The sequence below is a fragment of the Stenella coeruleoalba genome, assembly GCF_951394435.1.
Source record: "Stenella coeruleoalba genome assembly, chromosome: 10".
Lineage (NCBI taxonomy): Eukaryota > Metazoa > Chordata > Mammalia > Artiodactyla > Delphinidae > Stenella > Stenella coeruleoalba.
Window position 1 is genome coordinate 53,341,773 of NC_137156.1, and position 16,431 is coordinate 53,358,203.

At 46.4% G+C, this 16,431-nt stretch overlaps 2 protein-coding genes across 4 annotated transcripts in view; both read right to left on the bottom strand.

Moving 5' to 3' along the window:
- GLB1 (galactosidase beta 1) overlaps window positions 1–13,451 on the bottom strand; it is a 90,612-nt gene extending 77,161 nt beyond the window's left edge. For all 3 annotated transcript variants that reach the window (XM_079932964.1, XM_079932963.1, XM_079932962.1), the window contains exon 1: window positions 12,733–13,451. In XM_079932964.1, coding sequence (XP_079789090.1) covers window positions 12,733–12,804 — 72 coding nt within the window. In that variant the 5' untranslated portion in view covers window positions 12,805–13,451. The remainder of the gene's footprint in view (window positions 1–12,732) is intronic.
- Window positions 8,891–10,613, bottom strand: TMPPE (transmembrane protein with metallophosphoesterase domain; the record flags this gene model as incomplete). Its single annotated transcript, XM_079932965.1, has 1 exon — window positions 8,891–10,613. Exon 1 carries the CDS (start codon window positions 10,232–10,234, stop codon window positions 8,891–8,893), a length of 1,344 nt encoding a protein of 447 aa, XP_079789091.1. The 5' UTR covers window positions 10,235–10,613.
- Window positions 13,452–16,431: the final 2,980 nt, after the last annotated feature.

The window sequence follows — 16,431 nt, forward strand, 5'->3', positions numbered from 1 at the left end:
CAGAAGAAATGAGATTAAAAATCATCGTTTTGGGGGCTGAAGGCAGAATTACACTTCTTTTTCTTTTTTTTTTTTTGGCCGCACCATGCGGCTTGTGGGATCTTAGCTCCTTGACCAGGGATTGAACCCAGGCCCTCGGCAGCAAGAGTGCAGCGTCCTAACCACTAGACCACCAGTGAATTCCCAGGATTATACTTCTAAGCTCCACAAAAACTCCTTCAAAATTCAGAACTGAGGTAAAAGAAGTTTCCATTGTCTCTTGAATAGATAAAAGCCAACTAAATACTCCCAGAAAGTCTATTTAGTACTCTGGCCTGCTAAATTCTGTATTAAATGTATCAAACTTAAAAAAAAAATCACCATTTTACAATCCCTACTGGACTAATGACTTTAGGCAACAATCATCAATGACTGCTGAAACATTAGATGAAAAGATGATGTGGAACCTTCTAGTGGAGGAGCCAAGCTGACAACACCTGGTCAATCTCAGCATCACTGAAAGCAATGAAGTCTTCCTACCAAAAAAGGAGAAAAGTTGAACGTGAATCTGTCTAGCTTCTAGCTCTAACTTTAATAGATGTCCACCTCTACCAGTTTACAGAAAATATGAAGGATAGTACATGTCAAACACCACCACAAATCCAAAATGTAGGAAATACCAAGATATAATATCCAGATAACTTTAACAAATAAATGGCACAAAATAAGAAGAGAGGGTATCTTATAGACTTAGAGAGACTTAAGAAATATATCACATACAATATATGGACCTTGTTTTTAGATCCTGATTCAAACAAAAGAACTGTAAAGTGACACAATTCCTCAAGAAATCAAAGAAAAAAACTAAAGCTAGCAGAAGGGAGGAAATAATGAAAATTAGAGCAGGGATTAAGTGAAATAGAGAATAGAAAAAAAAAATCAATGAAAGTAGGAGTTCTTTTTTTTTTTTTTTTTTTTTTGCGGTAATGCGGGCCTCTCACTGTTGTGGCCTCTCCCTTTGCGGACGGAGCACAGGCTCCGGACGCGCAGGCTCAGCGGTCATGGCTCACGGGCCCAGCCGCTCCGCGGCATGTGGGATCTTCCTGGACCGGGGCATGAACCCGTGTCCCCTGCATCGGCAGGCGGACTCTCAACCACTGCGCCACCATGGAATCCCAAGAGTTCATTTTTTGAAAAGATCAACAAAACTGATAAGTCTTTAGCTAGATTAACTAAGAAAAAAAGAAAGAAGCCTCAAAATCATAAATGAAAGAGAAGATACTACAACTGATGGCACACACACACACAAAAAGGATTATGAGACTACTATGAACAATTGTATACCTATAAATTGCGAAACCTAAAGAAAGATAAATGTCTAGAAACATACAACCTACCAAGACCGAATCATGAAAAAATAGAAAATTGCACAAACCAATAACTAGTAAGATAGAATCAGTCATTGAAAATCTCAAAGAAAAACAAAGGATCAGATGGCTTCAGCTAGAGAATTCTACCAAACATTTAAAGAAGAATTAACACCAATCCTCCTGAAACTCTTCCAAAAAATTAAAAAGGAGGGAACACTTGTAAGCTCATCCTATGAGAACAACATAACCCTAACACCAACACTAGACAGGACATAACAAAAAAAGAAAACTGCAAGCCAATATCAATATTCCTGATTAATATTGATGCAGAAATCCTCAACAAATATCAGCAAACTAAATTCAACAACTTTTTTTTTTTTTTTTTTGGCCACGCTACATGGCTTGTGGGATCTTAGTTCCCTGACAAGGGATGGAACCCGCGCCCTTGGCAGTAAAAGCACCGAGTCCTAACCACTAGAGCACCAGGGAATTCCCTCAAGAGCTCTTTAAGAGGATTATACATCATGACCAAGTGAGATTCAGAATGCAAGAATGATTCAACATATGAAAATCAATCAATGGAACGCACATTAACAGAATGAAGGACAAAACCATGATCATTTCAATTGAGGCAGAAATTTATTTGGTAAGATTCCACAACTTTTTACGATAAAACACTTAACAAACTATGAATTGAAGAAAATTACCTCAACACAATGAAGGCCGTATACGAAAACCAATAGTTAACATCATACTCGATGTGAAAGATTGCAAGCTTTTCTTCCATGATCTGGAACAAGGCATGGATGCTCGCTCTCACCACTTCTATTCAACATACTGTTGGGAGTCCTAGCCAGAGCAACAAGCAAGAAAAAGAAACAAAAGACATTCAATTTGAAAGGAAGAAGTAAAATTACCTCTATTCACAGACATGATCTTATATGTAGAACACCCTAAAGATTTCACACATACACACACACGCAAAATTGTTAGAACTAATAAATGAATTCAACAAAGTTGCAGGATACAAAATCAACATACAAAAATCAGTTGCATTTCTATACACTGACAATGAACAATCCAAAAAGGGAATTAAGCAATTCCAATTATAATAGCATCAAAGAGAATAAAATACTTGGGAATAAACCTAACCGAGGAGGTGAAACACTCATACACTGAAAACTACAAAACACTGCTGAGATTTTAAAAGACACAGATAAATGGAAAGACATCCCATGTTAATGGATCGAAATACTTAGTATTGTTAAGATGTCCATATTACCCAATGTGATCTATAGAGTCAATGTAATCTCTATCAGAAACCCAACAGCATTCTTTGCAGAAATAGAAAAATTCATCCTAAAATTCATACAGAATTTCAAGGAACCCCCAATAGCTAAAACAATTTTGGAAAAGAAGAACAAAGTTGGGAGACTCACACTTCCTGATTTCAAAACTACTGTAATAAAAAACAATGAGTTCCTGATATAAAGACAGACAAATACACCAATAGAATAGAATAGAGGGGCCTGAAAATAAACTGTCACACAAATGTTCACATGGTCATCAGTGAGGGTGCCAAGACCACTCAATGGGGAAAGGACAGTCTCTTAAACAAAAAGTGTTGGGAAAACTGGATATCCACATGCAGAAGAATGAAGTTGGATCCTTAATTTACACCATATACAAAAATAACTCAAAATGGATCAAAGACCGAAACATAAAACCCCAAATTTAAAACTCCTCGAAGAAAACATAGGGGGAAAGCTTTATGATATTGGGCTTGGTTGGCAGTGACTGCTTGGTTATGACACCAAAAGCACTGGCAACAAAAGCAAAAATAGACAAATGGAACATCAAACTTAACTTTTTCGCATCAAGGGATACAATCAATACAGTGAAAAGTCAATCTATGGAATGGGAGATAATAATTGCAAATCATATATCTGATAAGCGGTTAATATCCAGAATAATAAAGACCTACAACTCAACAACAAAAAAATCAAATATGATTTTAAAATGGGCAAAAGACCTGAATAGACATTCTTCCAAAGATGGTATACAAATAGCCAACAAGCCTATGAAAAGATGCTCAACATTACCAATCATCAGAGAAATGCAAATCAACACCACAATAAGTTATCATCTCACACCACTATCAAAAACAAACAAACAGGGACTTCCCTGGTGGCGCAGTGGTTAAGAATCTGCCTGCCAACGCAGGGGACATGGGTTCAAGCCCCAGTCTGGGAAGATCCCACATGCCGCGGAGCAACTAAGCCCATGTGCCACAACTACTGAGCCTGTGCTATAGAGCCTGGGAACCACAACTACTGAGCCCGCGTGCCACAACTACTGAAGCCTGAGCGCCTAGAGCCCATGCTCCGCAACAAGAGAAGCCCCACTCGCCGCAACTAGAGAAAGCCCGTGCACAGCAACAAAGACCCAATGCAGCCAAAAATAAATTTAAAAAAAAGAAAAAGAATCTGCCTGTCAATACAGGGGACACGGGTTTGATCCCCAGTCCAGGAAGATCCCACATGCCACGGAGCAACTAAGCCTGTGCACCAGAACTACTGAGCCTGTGCTCTACAGCCCGCGAGCCACAACTACTGAGCTGCGTGCCTAGAGCCCATGCTCGCAACAAGAGAAGCCACTGCAATGAGAAGCCCGTGTACCGCAACGAAGAGTAGCCACCGCTCGCCACAACAAGAGAAAGCCCACGCAGAGCAGCGACCCAGTGTAGCCATAAATAAATAAATAAATAAATAAATAAATAAATTTATTAAAACAAACAAAAAAATGGAAGATAAGATTTGGTGAGGATATAGAGAAACTGGAACACTTGTGTACTGCTGATGGGATTATAAAGTGGTCCAACTGCTATGGAAAACAGTATAGAGTTTCCTCAAAAAATGAAAAATAGAACTACTATATGATCCAGCAATCCCACTTCTGGGTATATATCCAAAAGAATAGAAAGCAGGGTCTCAAAGAGATATTTGCACACCCATGTTCACAGCAGCACTATTCACAACAGGCAAGAGGTGAAAGCAACCCAAATGTCCACTGATGAATGAACAAACTGTGGTATATACATGCAATGGAATATCGTTCATCCTTAAAAAGGAAGTCTTGTCACATGCTACAGTGGGGATGAACACTGAGGACATTATGCTAAGTGAAATAATCCAGCCACAAGAGACAAATAATATATAATTCCACTTATATGAAGTACCCAGAGTAGTCAGATTCATAGAAACAGAATGTAAAGTAGTGGTTACCAGAGGCTGGGGGTGGGTAGGGGAGTTGTTGTTTAATGGGTATAGAGTTTTACATTTGCAAGATGAAAAAGCTCTGGAGATCTGTTGTACATCAATGTGAATACACTTAACGCCATTGAACTGTACACTTAAAAATCACTAAGATGATAAATTCCACACTATGTGTTTTTCTATCACACACACACAAGACAATTGAGATAATCGGAAAAACTGAAAACTAACTCTTTACACAGTTAACTGCATTTGAATCCTAAAGTTACTTGTAATAGATACAGCCACCTAATCCTCAGACAGTGGAAAAAATACTTTTATTAAGAGGTAGAAAACCTAACTTCTAGCCCCAAGTCTCCTAACTAGGTATAAGATGATATTAAAGAATTACTGTGAATTTCATCAGCTATAACAGCATTATGGATATGCTTTTTAAAAAAGGATTCATACTGAAGCATTTGGGGGTGAAATTATATTTTCTAAGATTTGCCTTAATATACTCCTGACAAAAAAGAAAGAGTGAAGGGCTGGGGTAGATGAGAAGGAACAGTAGAATAGTCACAAATGTTGAAGCTGGGTGATGGGGATTCTGTTGCTGCTCTCCCTAGTTTGTGAATACTTCCAAGTTTTCACAATAAAAAGCTTTTAAAAAGAACAAACAAGGGGAAAAAAGGATGGTCGGATGGATGGATGTTTGGAATGAATGGCAGTAGGATTAATGTATTGAGGTTTTACAACAATAGTATCCCAGGGCTTCCCTGGTGGTGCAGTGGTTGAGAATCTGCCTGCCAATGCAGGGGACACGGGTTTGAGCCCTGGTCTGGGAAGATCCCACATGCCGCGGAGCAACTAGGCCCGTGAGCCACAACTACTGAGCCTGCGCTCCGCAACAAGAGAGGCCGTGATAGTGAGAGGCCTGTGCACCGCGATGAAGAGTGGCCCCCGCTTGCCGCAGCTAGAGAAAGCCCTCACACAGAAACGAAGACCCAACACAGCCAAAATAAATATATAAAAATTAAAAAAAAAATGTATATATAGTATCCCAGTACACAGGCTATAGTTAATTTTTTTTTTTTTTTTTTTGTGCTACGCGGGCCTCTCACTGTTGTGGCCTCTCCCATTGCGGAGCACAGGCTCCAGACGCGCAGGCTCAGCGGCCGTGGCTCACGGCCCCAGCCGCTCCGCGGCATGTGGGATCTTCCTGAACCGGGGCACGAACCCGTGTCCCCCACATCGGCAGGCGGACTCTCAACCACTGCGCCACCAGGGAAGCCCTATAGTTAATTTTTAGAAAGCTTTATGTTTCATTTTAACTTGCATTTAACAGATTTTTAAAAAGAAACTAGAATGAAATTGAAAGCATTTTCAAGCTTCAAGTAAATGTTTCTCACCACCTCCCCCAGCAATAAATAAACAAATCAAAGAAGGTAAATGAGTGAAGAACAGGGAACAGAGGTACCAAGGGGGCTGTGGAGAGCAGCCCACCAGGACCATATCTGGACACAATTGGAGAAATTTGTGCTGGGAAAACTTCCACCACGTCATGGGACACAAACCAAGTGTGAGAAGGTGCTGCTGACTATTCCTTGGGCACAGAAGATGGACCTGTCTTGTTTCTGTTAAGAGAGGAATCAGTCAAGCAAGGACTTCAGAGCAGGGATGACAGACAGGTGCTCAAGACTGAAAAATGCTGAAAGACTGAAAAATGCTCGGGGAAAGAGAAGAGACAAGAAGGTGCAAGATGAAAAGCAGGACTGATGGAAGTGAATTCCATCCAGCTCAGGGCACTGATGAGAAAGATCCCAAATCAAGAAACCAGTGAAATAATACTTGGTAGAGCAGGAGACACACAAGGTGGAAGACAAATGGCAGAACTAGTGTAGACTGGGGGTGATCCCAACCGGGGTCAGGGCACGAGAATGTGAGAGGGTCTGGAAGAGTGACCTTCCTGAGGTGGCAAGGTTGAGTGATGCCACCAAGAATGCAGTCAGGAAACTTGAGCTGAGCTGGGCGCTGCCCTTGGCAAAGCACTTCCCCCTCCTATAACCCCAGCACCCGCAAAATGTGTTAAAAGAAAGCCTCTCCAGGGTCCTTTCCTTGGTTCTGGATAAGTTTTTCTCCAAACTTATTCCTGGCTGTAAGGATGATTAAACACGAGGGGGTAAATAATAAGGAAACCACTGAAATCTCAACTCAAAGATACATTTTAAACTCGACTGGAAGACCCGCTGTCAATACTTTGGTTGCCTGGAAACAAGAAAGGTGGTCTCCAGGAGCCCCCAGGGTTCCGCTAACCAAGAGGACAAGGGGGAAAATGGAGAGACTTGCCCTGGCCAGGCTGAGTGCGCACAGGGAGACAATAACACAGGCAAGAGACAGAGGAAAGCAACCCCAGCAGTTGCTGCTGTGACAAATCACTGGGCCCCAGCGGCAGGCGGCATGGGACCCACTCCTGTTTCCCAGGACTGGCTGCTCCATAAATTCTCCGTGCACCTGTGACCAACACAGCCCCTTTGCAGGCCCCATGGGATGTTTAAAAATTAGCAACATCAACTGCTTCCTTGTGACTGAGCTACAAGCAACTTCTGCGCCATGTCTTAATACCCTCCCTGCAAAACAATCTTGAGGTAGATACGATAATTATCCCCATTTCAGGGTGAGGGAAACCGAGGCTCAGTGAGGTCATTTGCCCGATGCTGCCTGACAAGAAAGCAGGAGGGTGAGCCCCTCCAGTCAGAGTTCCCTGTCGCAGAAAGATTCTCAGTGAGGCCTTGTCTATCAGGCCTTATTGCTACCCCAGGGTCAAAGGGTATCCTACCTCTGGCACAGAGGCCGGCCAGCGAGGCTGGGGCTGCTCCAGACACGGTAACCCCTGCCTCTTTTTCTGAGGGTCCAGCTTAGGGATGGCCGTCTGGTTCTGTGGCCAGAGCGCTAGGACAGCGCTGATGGGGTCAGGCTGGTGGGGGGGAAGGGGGCAGTGAGCCACCAGCAGGAAGGACAGCCCAGCATCCCAGAGCCAGGGGTCCCACGAAGGGAAGGCCTTGGGGCCCGCAGGAGCTCAGTGCCCTGCCACTCCCCATGCAAGCCTCAACCTCCCTACCGGTAGAGAGCGAACCTCCGTTTCTGACCCAAACCTGGGGTGGGGGGTGTGCACTCCAGTTTCCTGACTGTCCCTCCAGTGTAACAGCCACCCTACACTGAAACTGGCCGACCCCCTTCCGGGTCCTGCTCACGTAGTTACCAGGAACTGAAATCGGCCTCAAGCAGACCACTTCGAAAGGGCATCAGGTTATAGGCCCTTGCTTGTTCTCGTTACAATGTTACTTGTGTTTGAACCCTATCCTCACCTGTAAGGGTACAGCTACTTACCATCAGGCAGTGGGAAGAACACTGGTCTTGGGAGGCAGAAAACCTGGCTTCCAGCCAGAATCTCCCATAACCCTTGTGCTGCCGCCAGTGCTCTACCTCCCTTTGCCTCGGTTCCCTCATCTCTCAGTTGGGGAAAGTCGCCTGTCCCTAATCACCTCATCCAGGTGTTGTATAAAAGGAGCCAAGTTTGGCAAACACCCTCTGAATTCCTAGGCAGCGGCACTCTGACCTTCATTCACGGACCAGTGTTCCCATCCTTCTGCCCCACCCCCAACCCCAAAGGCCCAGGAGCACAGCCAATTAGACAGCATCACTCAAGGCCCGGAACAGGATGAGCCTATATTCCAGCCGACTTGGCTGATGCTCTCAGTAAAGGGGACTCTGATAGAACCAAGGGGGAAAAGAAAAGCTTCTTCTCCAGCAGCCAGAGGGGCCTCCATCTCGCCAGTTCTCCCAGATTACCTAGCCACACTGCCCCTTCCCCAGAAAGCTCTGGATCAATGATTTTGAAAACTGCTTAAGTCCTAAACAGGCTTTTAAAATACCAAGAGCCCCCTCCCTACTCCACTTTCCACAGGCATCCCCTTCAAGCAACCCCCTGGTTCAGTTCATCCCCATGAGTTCTGCAGAGGAGGAGGGCTTACTCCACATCATCTGGAAAATAGATGCCTGTTCCTACACATGTGACTTTAGTGGCCTCACAAATGCACAGAAAGAAGCAGATGGCCACCTACAGAGTTAACAGGCAGCCCCACCACTGATCACGGTGCAAGCCGGTCTTGTGACAAGCGTGTGCTGGCAGGAGAGACTGGAGGGGATAAAGCAGGCAGCCTGGTCTGCAGAGGATCGGGGATGGAGGGCAAGGGCAATGAGGAGGCGCACGGGGCAGGGGTGGGTTCAGGGAACCCGCTGCAGGACGAGCTCTGTAATCTCCGCCCTGCTGCCCAGTCGCATGGGTATCCCATAGTAGGCCGTGCCTGGGCTCACATAAACAAATGTAGTCTGGGCCACTTGGTACAGACCAGCAAAGAAGGGGTTCAGGAGATAGGCTGCCACATTCAAGGGAAAGATCTGCCCAGCGTGAGTGTGCCCAGAAAGGATCAAGTTGATATCTGGCCGAGCCTGGAGAGCTCTCTTGGCAGCCAGGGGCTGATGAGCTAGCAAGATGGTGGTGTGGTCCGGGCTGCAGCCCCCCAGAGCCTTCTTGAGATCCATGCCGTGGCCAGAGTAGTGCAGGATGTCTGCTTCGATGTCGTCCACCCCGGCCAAGCAGATCCAGTCATCATCCTCACCCCCGCCAGGCTGGGCCCGGGTGGCAGAAATCTTCACGTTCTGATTGTGAAGGGGCGTGACGTTCAGGGATTCCAGCAGCGCAAACCAGTTGCTGACATCTGATGTGTAGTACTCGTGATTCCCCGTGACGAAGTAGGTGCCGAGGCGTGAGCGAAGCTGGCCCAGAGGAGCGACGGCTGTCCGGAGGACAGAGGCTTCGGCATCACACAGGTCACCCACAATCACTGTGACATCCGGTTCCAGCGTGTTCACCATCTTCACGAACATCTCCATCTTGGTCCTGCCCACCGTGGGGCCCAAGTGGATGTCGGAGAGCAGCGCGATCTTGAGGTTGTCCATGGAGGCGGGCAGCCAATGGATGGGCACCTCCACAGTTTTCACAGCCGGGGGCTGAGCAGCGTTCAGCAGCCCTACCACACTGAGCACGGCGGACACCAGCACCGCCAGCGCTGGCCTGAGTGCCAGCTTCCTTGTCTTGTCAAGGCTGCCCACCACCCTGCCGGCACGCAAGGCCAGGAGCTGGTAGGCCTGCTCCATGCCACTGAGGGTACAGAGGAAGCAGACCATGATGATGTATGCCCCAAGGCAGGAGTAGGCCGTCAGGGAAAAGAGATAGGGCTCCTCGGCCACTAGAAAGATCATGGTGAAGAAACTGGAATGGGCCAGGGCCAGGAAGGCCACAACGGCCAACTTCCAAAGCTGGAAACAGGCCGACTCTGCAGCAGGGGAGTGGCTGAGGTTGCTGACGGTGCTTCGCCAGATGTAGAGGGAACCGAGGAGCATGAGCGAGTTGGCAAACAGGGCGAGCTGCAGGCGGAACAGCCACCGCCAGGCCCTGAGCTCGAGGCTCTCCGCCAGGTAGGAGCGGGAGATGACCATGGACACGAAGACAGTGCCGGCTGCCAGGGCGGCCTTTGCGCCCAGGGACAGCTGCCTGAAGATCGCCATCACCTCTGCTCCTAAGAGGGTCCCCTGCCAGTTCTGTGCAGGCGGGCTCTGGAAGGTGAGCTCCTTAGATAGGACAGTGGCCAAGGACAGGTTTCCAGGTCAGCTCCGCCTGCAACCAGGAACCGGCGTCAGCTTTGTGGGATATGAGAGCTTCCTTGTCCCCAGTCAAAACCTGAAGGCCACTTACACCTGCCCAACCCATCCTGAATCCAAGCCACTCAAATACCAGTCAGTTGCTACATTTTATTATTGAAATACAAACACGCTGGATTATAACAGGATGGGCAGTTTCATTTTCTTACCGTTTTCTGTATGTTTCACGTATTTCCATAATGCGTATGAACTTTTATAATAACAAAAACATTATTCTAAACCAGCGGTTCTCAAAGTGTGGTCCAGGGAGACCCTTTCGGGGGGTCCATTAAGTCAAAACTATTTTCAAAAACAGTACTAAGGGGCTGCCCTGGTGGCGCAGTGGTTGGGAGTCTGCCCGCCGATGCAGGGGACGCGGGTTCGAGCCCCGGTCTGGGAGGATCCCACATGCCGCGGAGCGGCTGGGCCCGTGAGCCATGGCCGCTGAGCCTGAGCGTCCGGAGCCTGTGCTCCGCAGCGGGAGAGGCCACGGCAGTGAGAGGCCCGGGTACCGCAAAAAAACCCAAAACAAAACAGGACTAAGCCATAACCATTCTCTCATGAGTGTACAGTGAAGTTTTCCAGAGGCTACATGACATGTGATATAGCGAGAATGAATGCAGAAGTAGCTATGAGAATCCAACTATCATCTATTAAGACAGACATGAAAGAGATTTGCAAAAATGTACAATGTCACTCTTCGCCCTACAATTTGGGAAGAAATTATTATTTTTCAAGAAATATATAAAGTTTATTAACATATAACGATTTTACGATTTCTTAAGTAAGTTAATAAATACTTTTAAATGTTCGGTTTTAACTTCTAGGACAGTTAATGTTTGAGAACCGCTGTTGTAAATAAATGTAAGAAGGAAATCATGGAAAGCTAGTTGGCTGGTATCTTTTCCAGCTCTAGGCCCAGGAGGGACACCTAGACACCTAACATAAGGATTCCTGGGGTGAAGACGGCCTCCTGGCAGTCACAGGGCAGCCCCTGTGAATGATGCTGCACAACGATAATGAGCGACCACGACATGGCAGGCTGCCCTGTCCCCCAGCTCCTCCTCCATAAATCCTTATCCCTCCCATCTCACAACCCTCCTAGACATCGGTTAAGATCTGCCATCTCCCCATCTTTCTCTGCCACTGAATCCTTGAACTGTTCTCTTGTGGCTCTCATGGCTGGCTAGTTCCCACTCCAGGGCTCCCAGACAAAAAACTGGGGCAGGGGAAGCACAGACCCAGGTAGACAAAGGTTAGCAAATAGTCATTTGAGGTGACCTTTTCCCAAGAAGAATCCAAAATGAAAATATTTTCAGCAGTTGTTTTCCAAATAAGATTCTCAACCTCGGTTTAAGATAGATAAATTAAAATTAAAAAAAATATATATATATATTTTTTTCCCCTGCCCTACGTACTTTACTGAAAGCCTTTTATCAAAGGTGTAATTTGCAAGTCAAAGTTCACCATTTTCCACTTATAAAACAAGTCCCAGACTCAGCCCACCCGAACTCTGGAGAAACCAAAGTTGGTTCCCTGAACGTGCAGAGAGACAGGCGCCCGTTTAAATCCCCCGGTCCCTCTCCCCTCAGATCCACCCCACCTTTCCAAGGCCGTGATGCTGACCTTCCCAGGAGCGATTCGGAGTTCCCTCGGCCCCTGCCTTAGCTCTGCCGGGTGGACTGAGGCTGTAGTTCTCCCGCAATCGTGCACGCCCCGCACCGCCCAGCACCTCGTCCCGCCAGACCTCCCTCCAGCAACGCTGGTGGCTACCTGCAGCCTGCCTCTTGCCCACCGCCAAACCCTAAAGGTTTGGAAAATCCAAGCCTTAAAAAGTAGGCGGCGGGAAGGGCCGAGACGGGCACGAGATGTCCGAAAAGAGACCACCTCGAAGGTAATTAATCCAATGTTCCCATTGCGGGGGCCTCTCTTGACCCCATTTTTCTCCTTCCGGAGCGCTCCGCAGAGCGCTGGCAAGGAAGGGCGCGCCAAGCAAACAGAGCCCAAGGCGCCCTCCAAGAACGCGCGCTACTTGGAATCCCCCTGCCGGAAACCCGCAAAGCTGGAAAGCACCTCATCTCAGCCCCTCATTGCACCAATAAGGAAGTAGGTCCCAGCGAAAAGAGGCGGCAGGGGCGGAACACACGAGCGACAGAGCTACCGGTAAGGAAGCTCGCCCCGCCCGGCCGGCCCTCTGCCGGCTCAGCCCACTGCCTGAGCTCCCCCCGTTGCCTTGCGGGCCCGGGCGCGCCTTGGGGTCCCAGGACCTCCGTCCTTTGGGACCCCAGGTGGCCGCAGCACCAGCCCGGTCCCCCGCCAGCCTGTCCCCTATCCATCATTCCTGCGCGGGGGTCCTGTGAACTTACGTGCAAGCCACGCGCAGAGCCCAGCAGCAGCGGCACCAGCAGCAGGGAGAGGATGCGAACGACCCCCGGCATATCCACCCTCCGGCCTCCTGGCTCCACTGTCAGCGCCCGGGCAGCCGCCGGGTGTCACTTGACTGAGGACCCGCGGCCTGGCACCGCCCCGCGCCGGCTCCGCCCCGCGCCCCGCCCAGCGGCCGCCGAGCCAGGAACCCAGGGAGGCGGGAGCCTGGGGCCAAGCGCTGCCGCGTGACAGCAGGATGGTGTTATTTGGCACTGACTGGCAGGGCTCCGCCGGAGGGAGGGGCCTTTTGCAAAGGCCCTCAGGAGGCCTGGCTGTCAACAGCTTGATAACGCGCCTCGGGGTTGGACTTTAACAGGGGTCTCCTTGCTCCCTGGCTCCCTTGACAGGACAGAAGAGGGAAGTTGAGGCCAGATAAACCTAAGTGGACTAGATGGACTCTCAGCCCTGCCCACGGGGCTGTCCGGAAGACTAAACCAGGGGCCTGCAAAGTGTGGTTCCCTAGACCAATCCTGTATCTGGTACGTGTTAGAAATGGAAATAGCAGGTCCTGGCCCAAGAAATTCTAGGGGTGGGATCCAGAAACCTGTATTTTTACAAACCCTCCAGGTAGTTCCGATGCACGCTAAAGTTTGAGAACCACTGTTCCAGGTTATTGATACATTTAGAAGTGTGTTTCAACTGTGGCGAAATCTTTCCGAATGCCATCCCTCAAAGCACCAGGGGCTGCGGAATTTTTATTTCATCGTTGGGTTTTGAGAGACAAGAGTAGCAACACCTCCCATCTTTCAGTTTTGCCCTTGAGCCCCTCAACATCCCTGCGATACCGCAGATCTATCAACTGGGCATAAAATACAAGTTTTATCCAAGTTTTCCACTCGTGAAAACGAAGTCTCTACTGTTTGAGTTAACGTGTCCAGGACCGCTGGTTAACCACTAGATATGAGTCTGAAGTTGTCTTTCCTACCTAGTTCCCCGAACTCTCTGAAAATCCCCCCTTTCTCAGAGGAAGGAGCCTTTAGGGAAATCGATTTCAAATATATGTATTTTTCCAGCTTTATTGAGTTATAATTAACATTCCACAAAATTCACTCATTTTAAATATTTTTGACTTTTATATTGTTAACTTAGTTTTGAAAAATAAAAATGTAGGGTTAGGGGGTTCCCTGGTGGTCCAGTGGTTAGGACTCGGCGCTTTCACTGCGGTGGCCTGGGTTTGATCCCTGGTGGGGGAACTAAGGTCCCACAAGTCTCAGGGCGCAGCCAAAAACAAAACAAAAAAACAAATTACGGTTAAATTATGCGGTCTATTGACAGACTCCTAGACTAAACTTTAATTAGGCTCCTCTGACTAGAGACTCTTTTAAGCTCTTCTAGACCTGGACCTCGGCCTTCTGTGCCTGTCCTGTCCTTGCCTGCCCTGCATTGTGCAGTCTTAGCAAAGAATCCTGCTAAGTCAGTTTAGGAACAATCCCCCAATTCTTGTTATCTGATCAAGGTCCTCATCCCCACCCCACCTCCCTTTGACATCTAAGTCCTTGACCTCCCCTTAGCAAGAATCCCTTGAGATCTCCTCTTACAATTTTTCACCAACAAGCCCTTCTCTCTGCTGGCTGTAAATCCCCAGCTATCTTTGCTGTACTTAGAATTGAGACCCATCCCTCCCCACCTATGGCAGTAGAGTTGACCCTTATTACAAAAAAGTCTTGAAGGAAATCTTCCTTACCATTTTATCAAGTGTCAGAATAATTCTTTTCTTTAACACTATTTTTTACAACTTGTGCATCTTTTTAAAACTTAGTCTGGTTTTTAACACTGTGAGCGATGATTATAAAAGTCAAGAATAGTGGTTACTTGTGGGGGTGAGGGCTTGAGATTGGGAGGGGCCCCATGGAAGGGCAACAAAGTTTTGTTTCTTGAACTAGAGGGTGGTTACAAGGGTATTCGCCATTTAGTCCTTTTTTTGTTTTGTGTTGCTTTCTGGGTTTTTTTTTGGCCTTGCCGTGCAGCCTGCGGGATCTTAGTTCCCCGACCAGGGATCAAACCGGAGGCCCCTGCACTGGTAGCACGGAGTCTTAACCACTGGACAGCCAGGGAAGTCCCTCATTGCCTGACTTTAGAGCCCGAATTATTTTTTATTTTTATTTTTAATTGAACTATAGTTGATTTATAATGTTGTGTTAGTTTCCGGTGTACAGCAAAATATATTCTTTTTCATACTCTTTTCCACTATAGTTTATTAGAGCCTGAGTTACTTTTGCAAGGCCATGCTTCTGTGCCTACTTTACTTATAGTTCCTGTCCAAGTGTGCATATAGAGTGTGTGCTGGTGTGTAAACCTCCTGCTCCAGGTTGTGGGGAATATGAAGTGATCTTGAGAAGGCTATCACCCCATAGGGAATCATTTTCAGTAGAAAGATGTCCACATACACAACTATATATGGGGCATGCTCTGATATAGACCAGTGCTACTCTAAGTGTGGTCCGAGGACCAGTGACATAAGGTAAGTACAGAAATTCAGAGTAGGTATTTGGAAACTTACAGCAATTTGAGAAAGCTTGTCTGTTGCATCTAATAATAAAAAAATTAGATGTGAATTTTATGTCTATTTTTATTTCTTTTTTCTAGTAATTTATTGTTATAGATTTGTACAACCAGATCAGTCCTTGAAGGATGGGAAAGAGCACTGATAATCACAGAAGCAAAAGTGATCCTTCACCAAAGGTAGCTTGAGAAGCACAGAGGCCTCATCAGTAGCCTAAGAACAATGAAGGGAAGAGACATATGCGACCCAATAACAGGTAAAAACTTTGTTTTTCTATCCTAACAGGGCTTTGCACAAGTTAGGATAAATTGGGAGATTGGGATTGACATATGCACACTACTATATATAAAATAGATAACTAATAAGGACCTACTGTATAGCACAGGGAGCTCTACTCAATACTGTTATTACCTATATGGGGATAGAATCTAAAAAAAGAGTGGATATATGTGTATGTATAACTGATTCACTTTGCTGTACAGCAGAAACTAACAGAACATTGTACATCAACTATACTCGAACAAAAATTAAAAATAAATAAATAAAGTTTTAGAACAAGAATCAATCTCCCTTTGAATGACCTGTTTTCCATTGTGGTCCTACAGAGCTTTCCTCAGGTTCCAGTGTCAGTTCTTTTCTTTTCTTTCTTTTTTTTATTTTTCTGGCCTGCACCGCTTGGCATGTGGGATCTTAGTTCCCTGACCACGGAACGAACCTGAGCCTTCTGCCCTGGAAGCTCAGAGTCTTAACCACTGGACCGCCAGGTAAGTCCCCCAGTGTCAGTTATGATCTGTATTTCAGTGTAAAAATTTAGCTAACTTTACATTTCTAATATTTTTAAAGTTCTATTAAAATGATTGTAATTTGCAATAGGTTTTAGGAATACTAAATGATAGATGTTAAAAGCAAGGAAAAAACAAGGCCTCCACTAAAAAGAAATGACAAGTAAATGCAGTGCATGATCCCAGATTGGATCGTGAACCAGGAAAAAAAGTTGCTACAAGAGACATTATTGGGACAATTAACAAAAGTTGAATATAGACTATGGATTAGAAAATAATATTGTATCAAGATTAAATTTTCTAATTTTGATAACAATACAGTGGTTATGTTCTTAGGAAATACACTCTGGGAC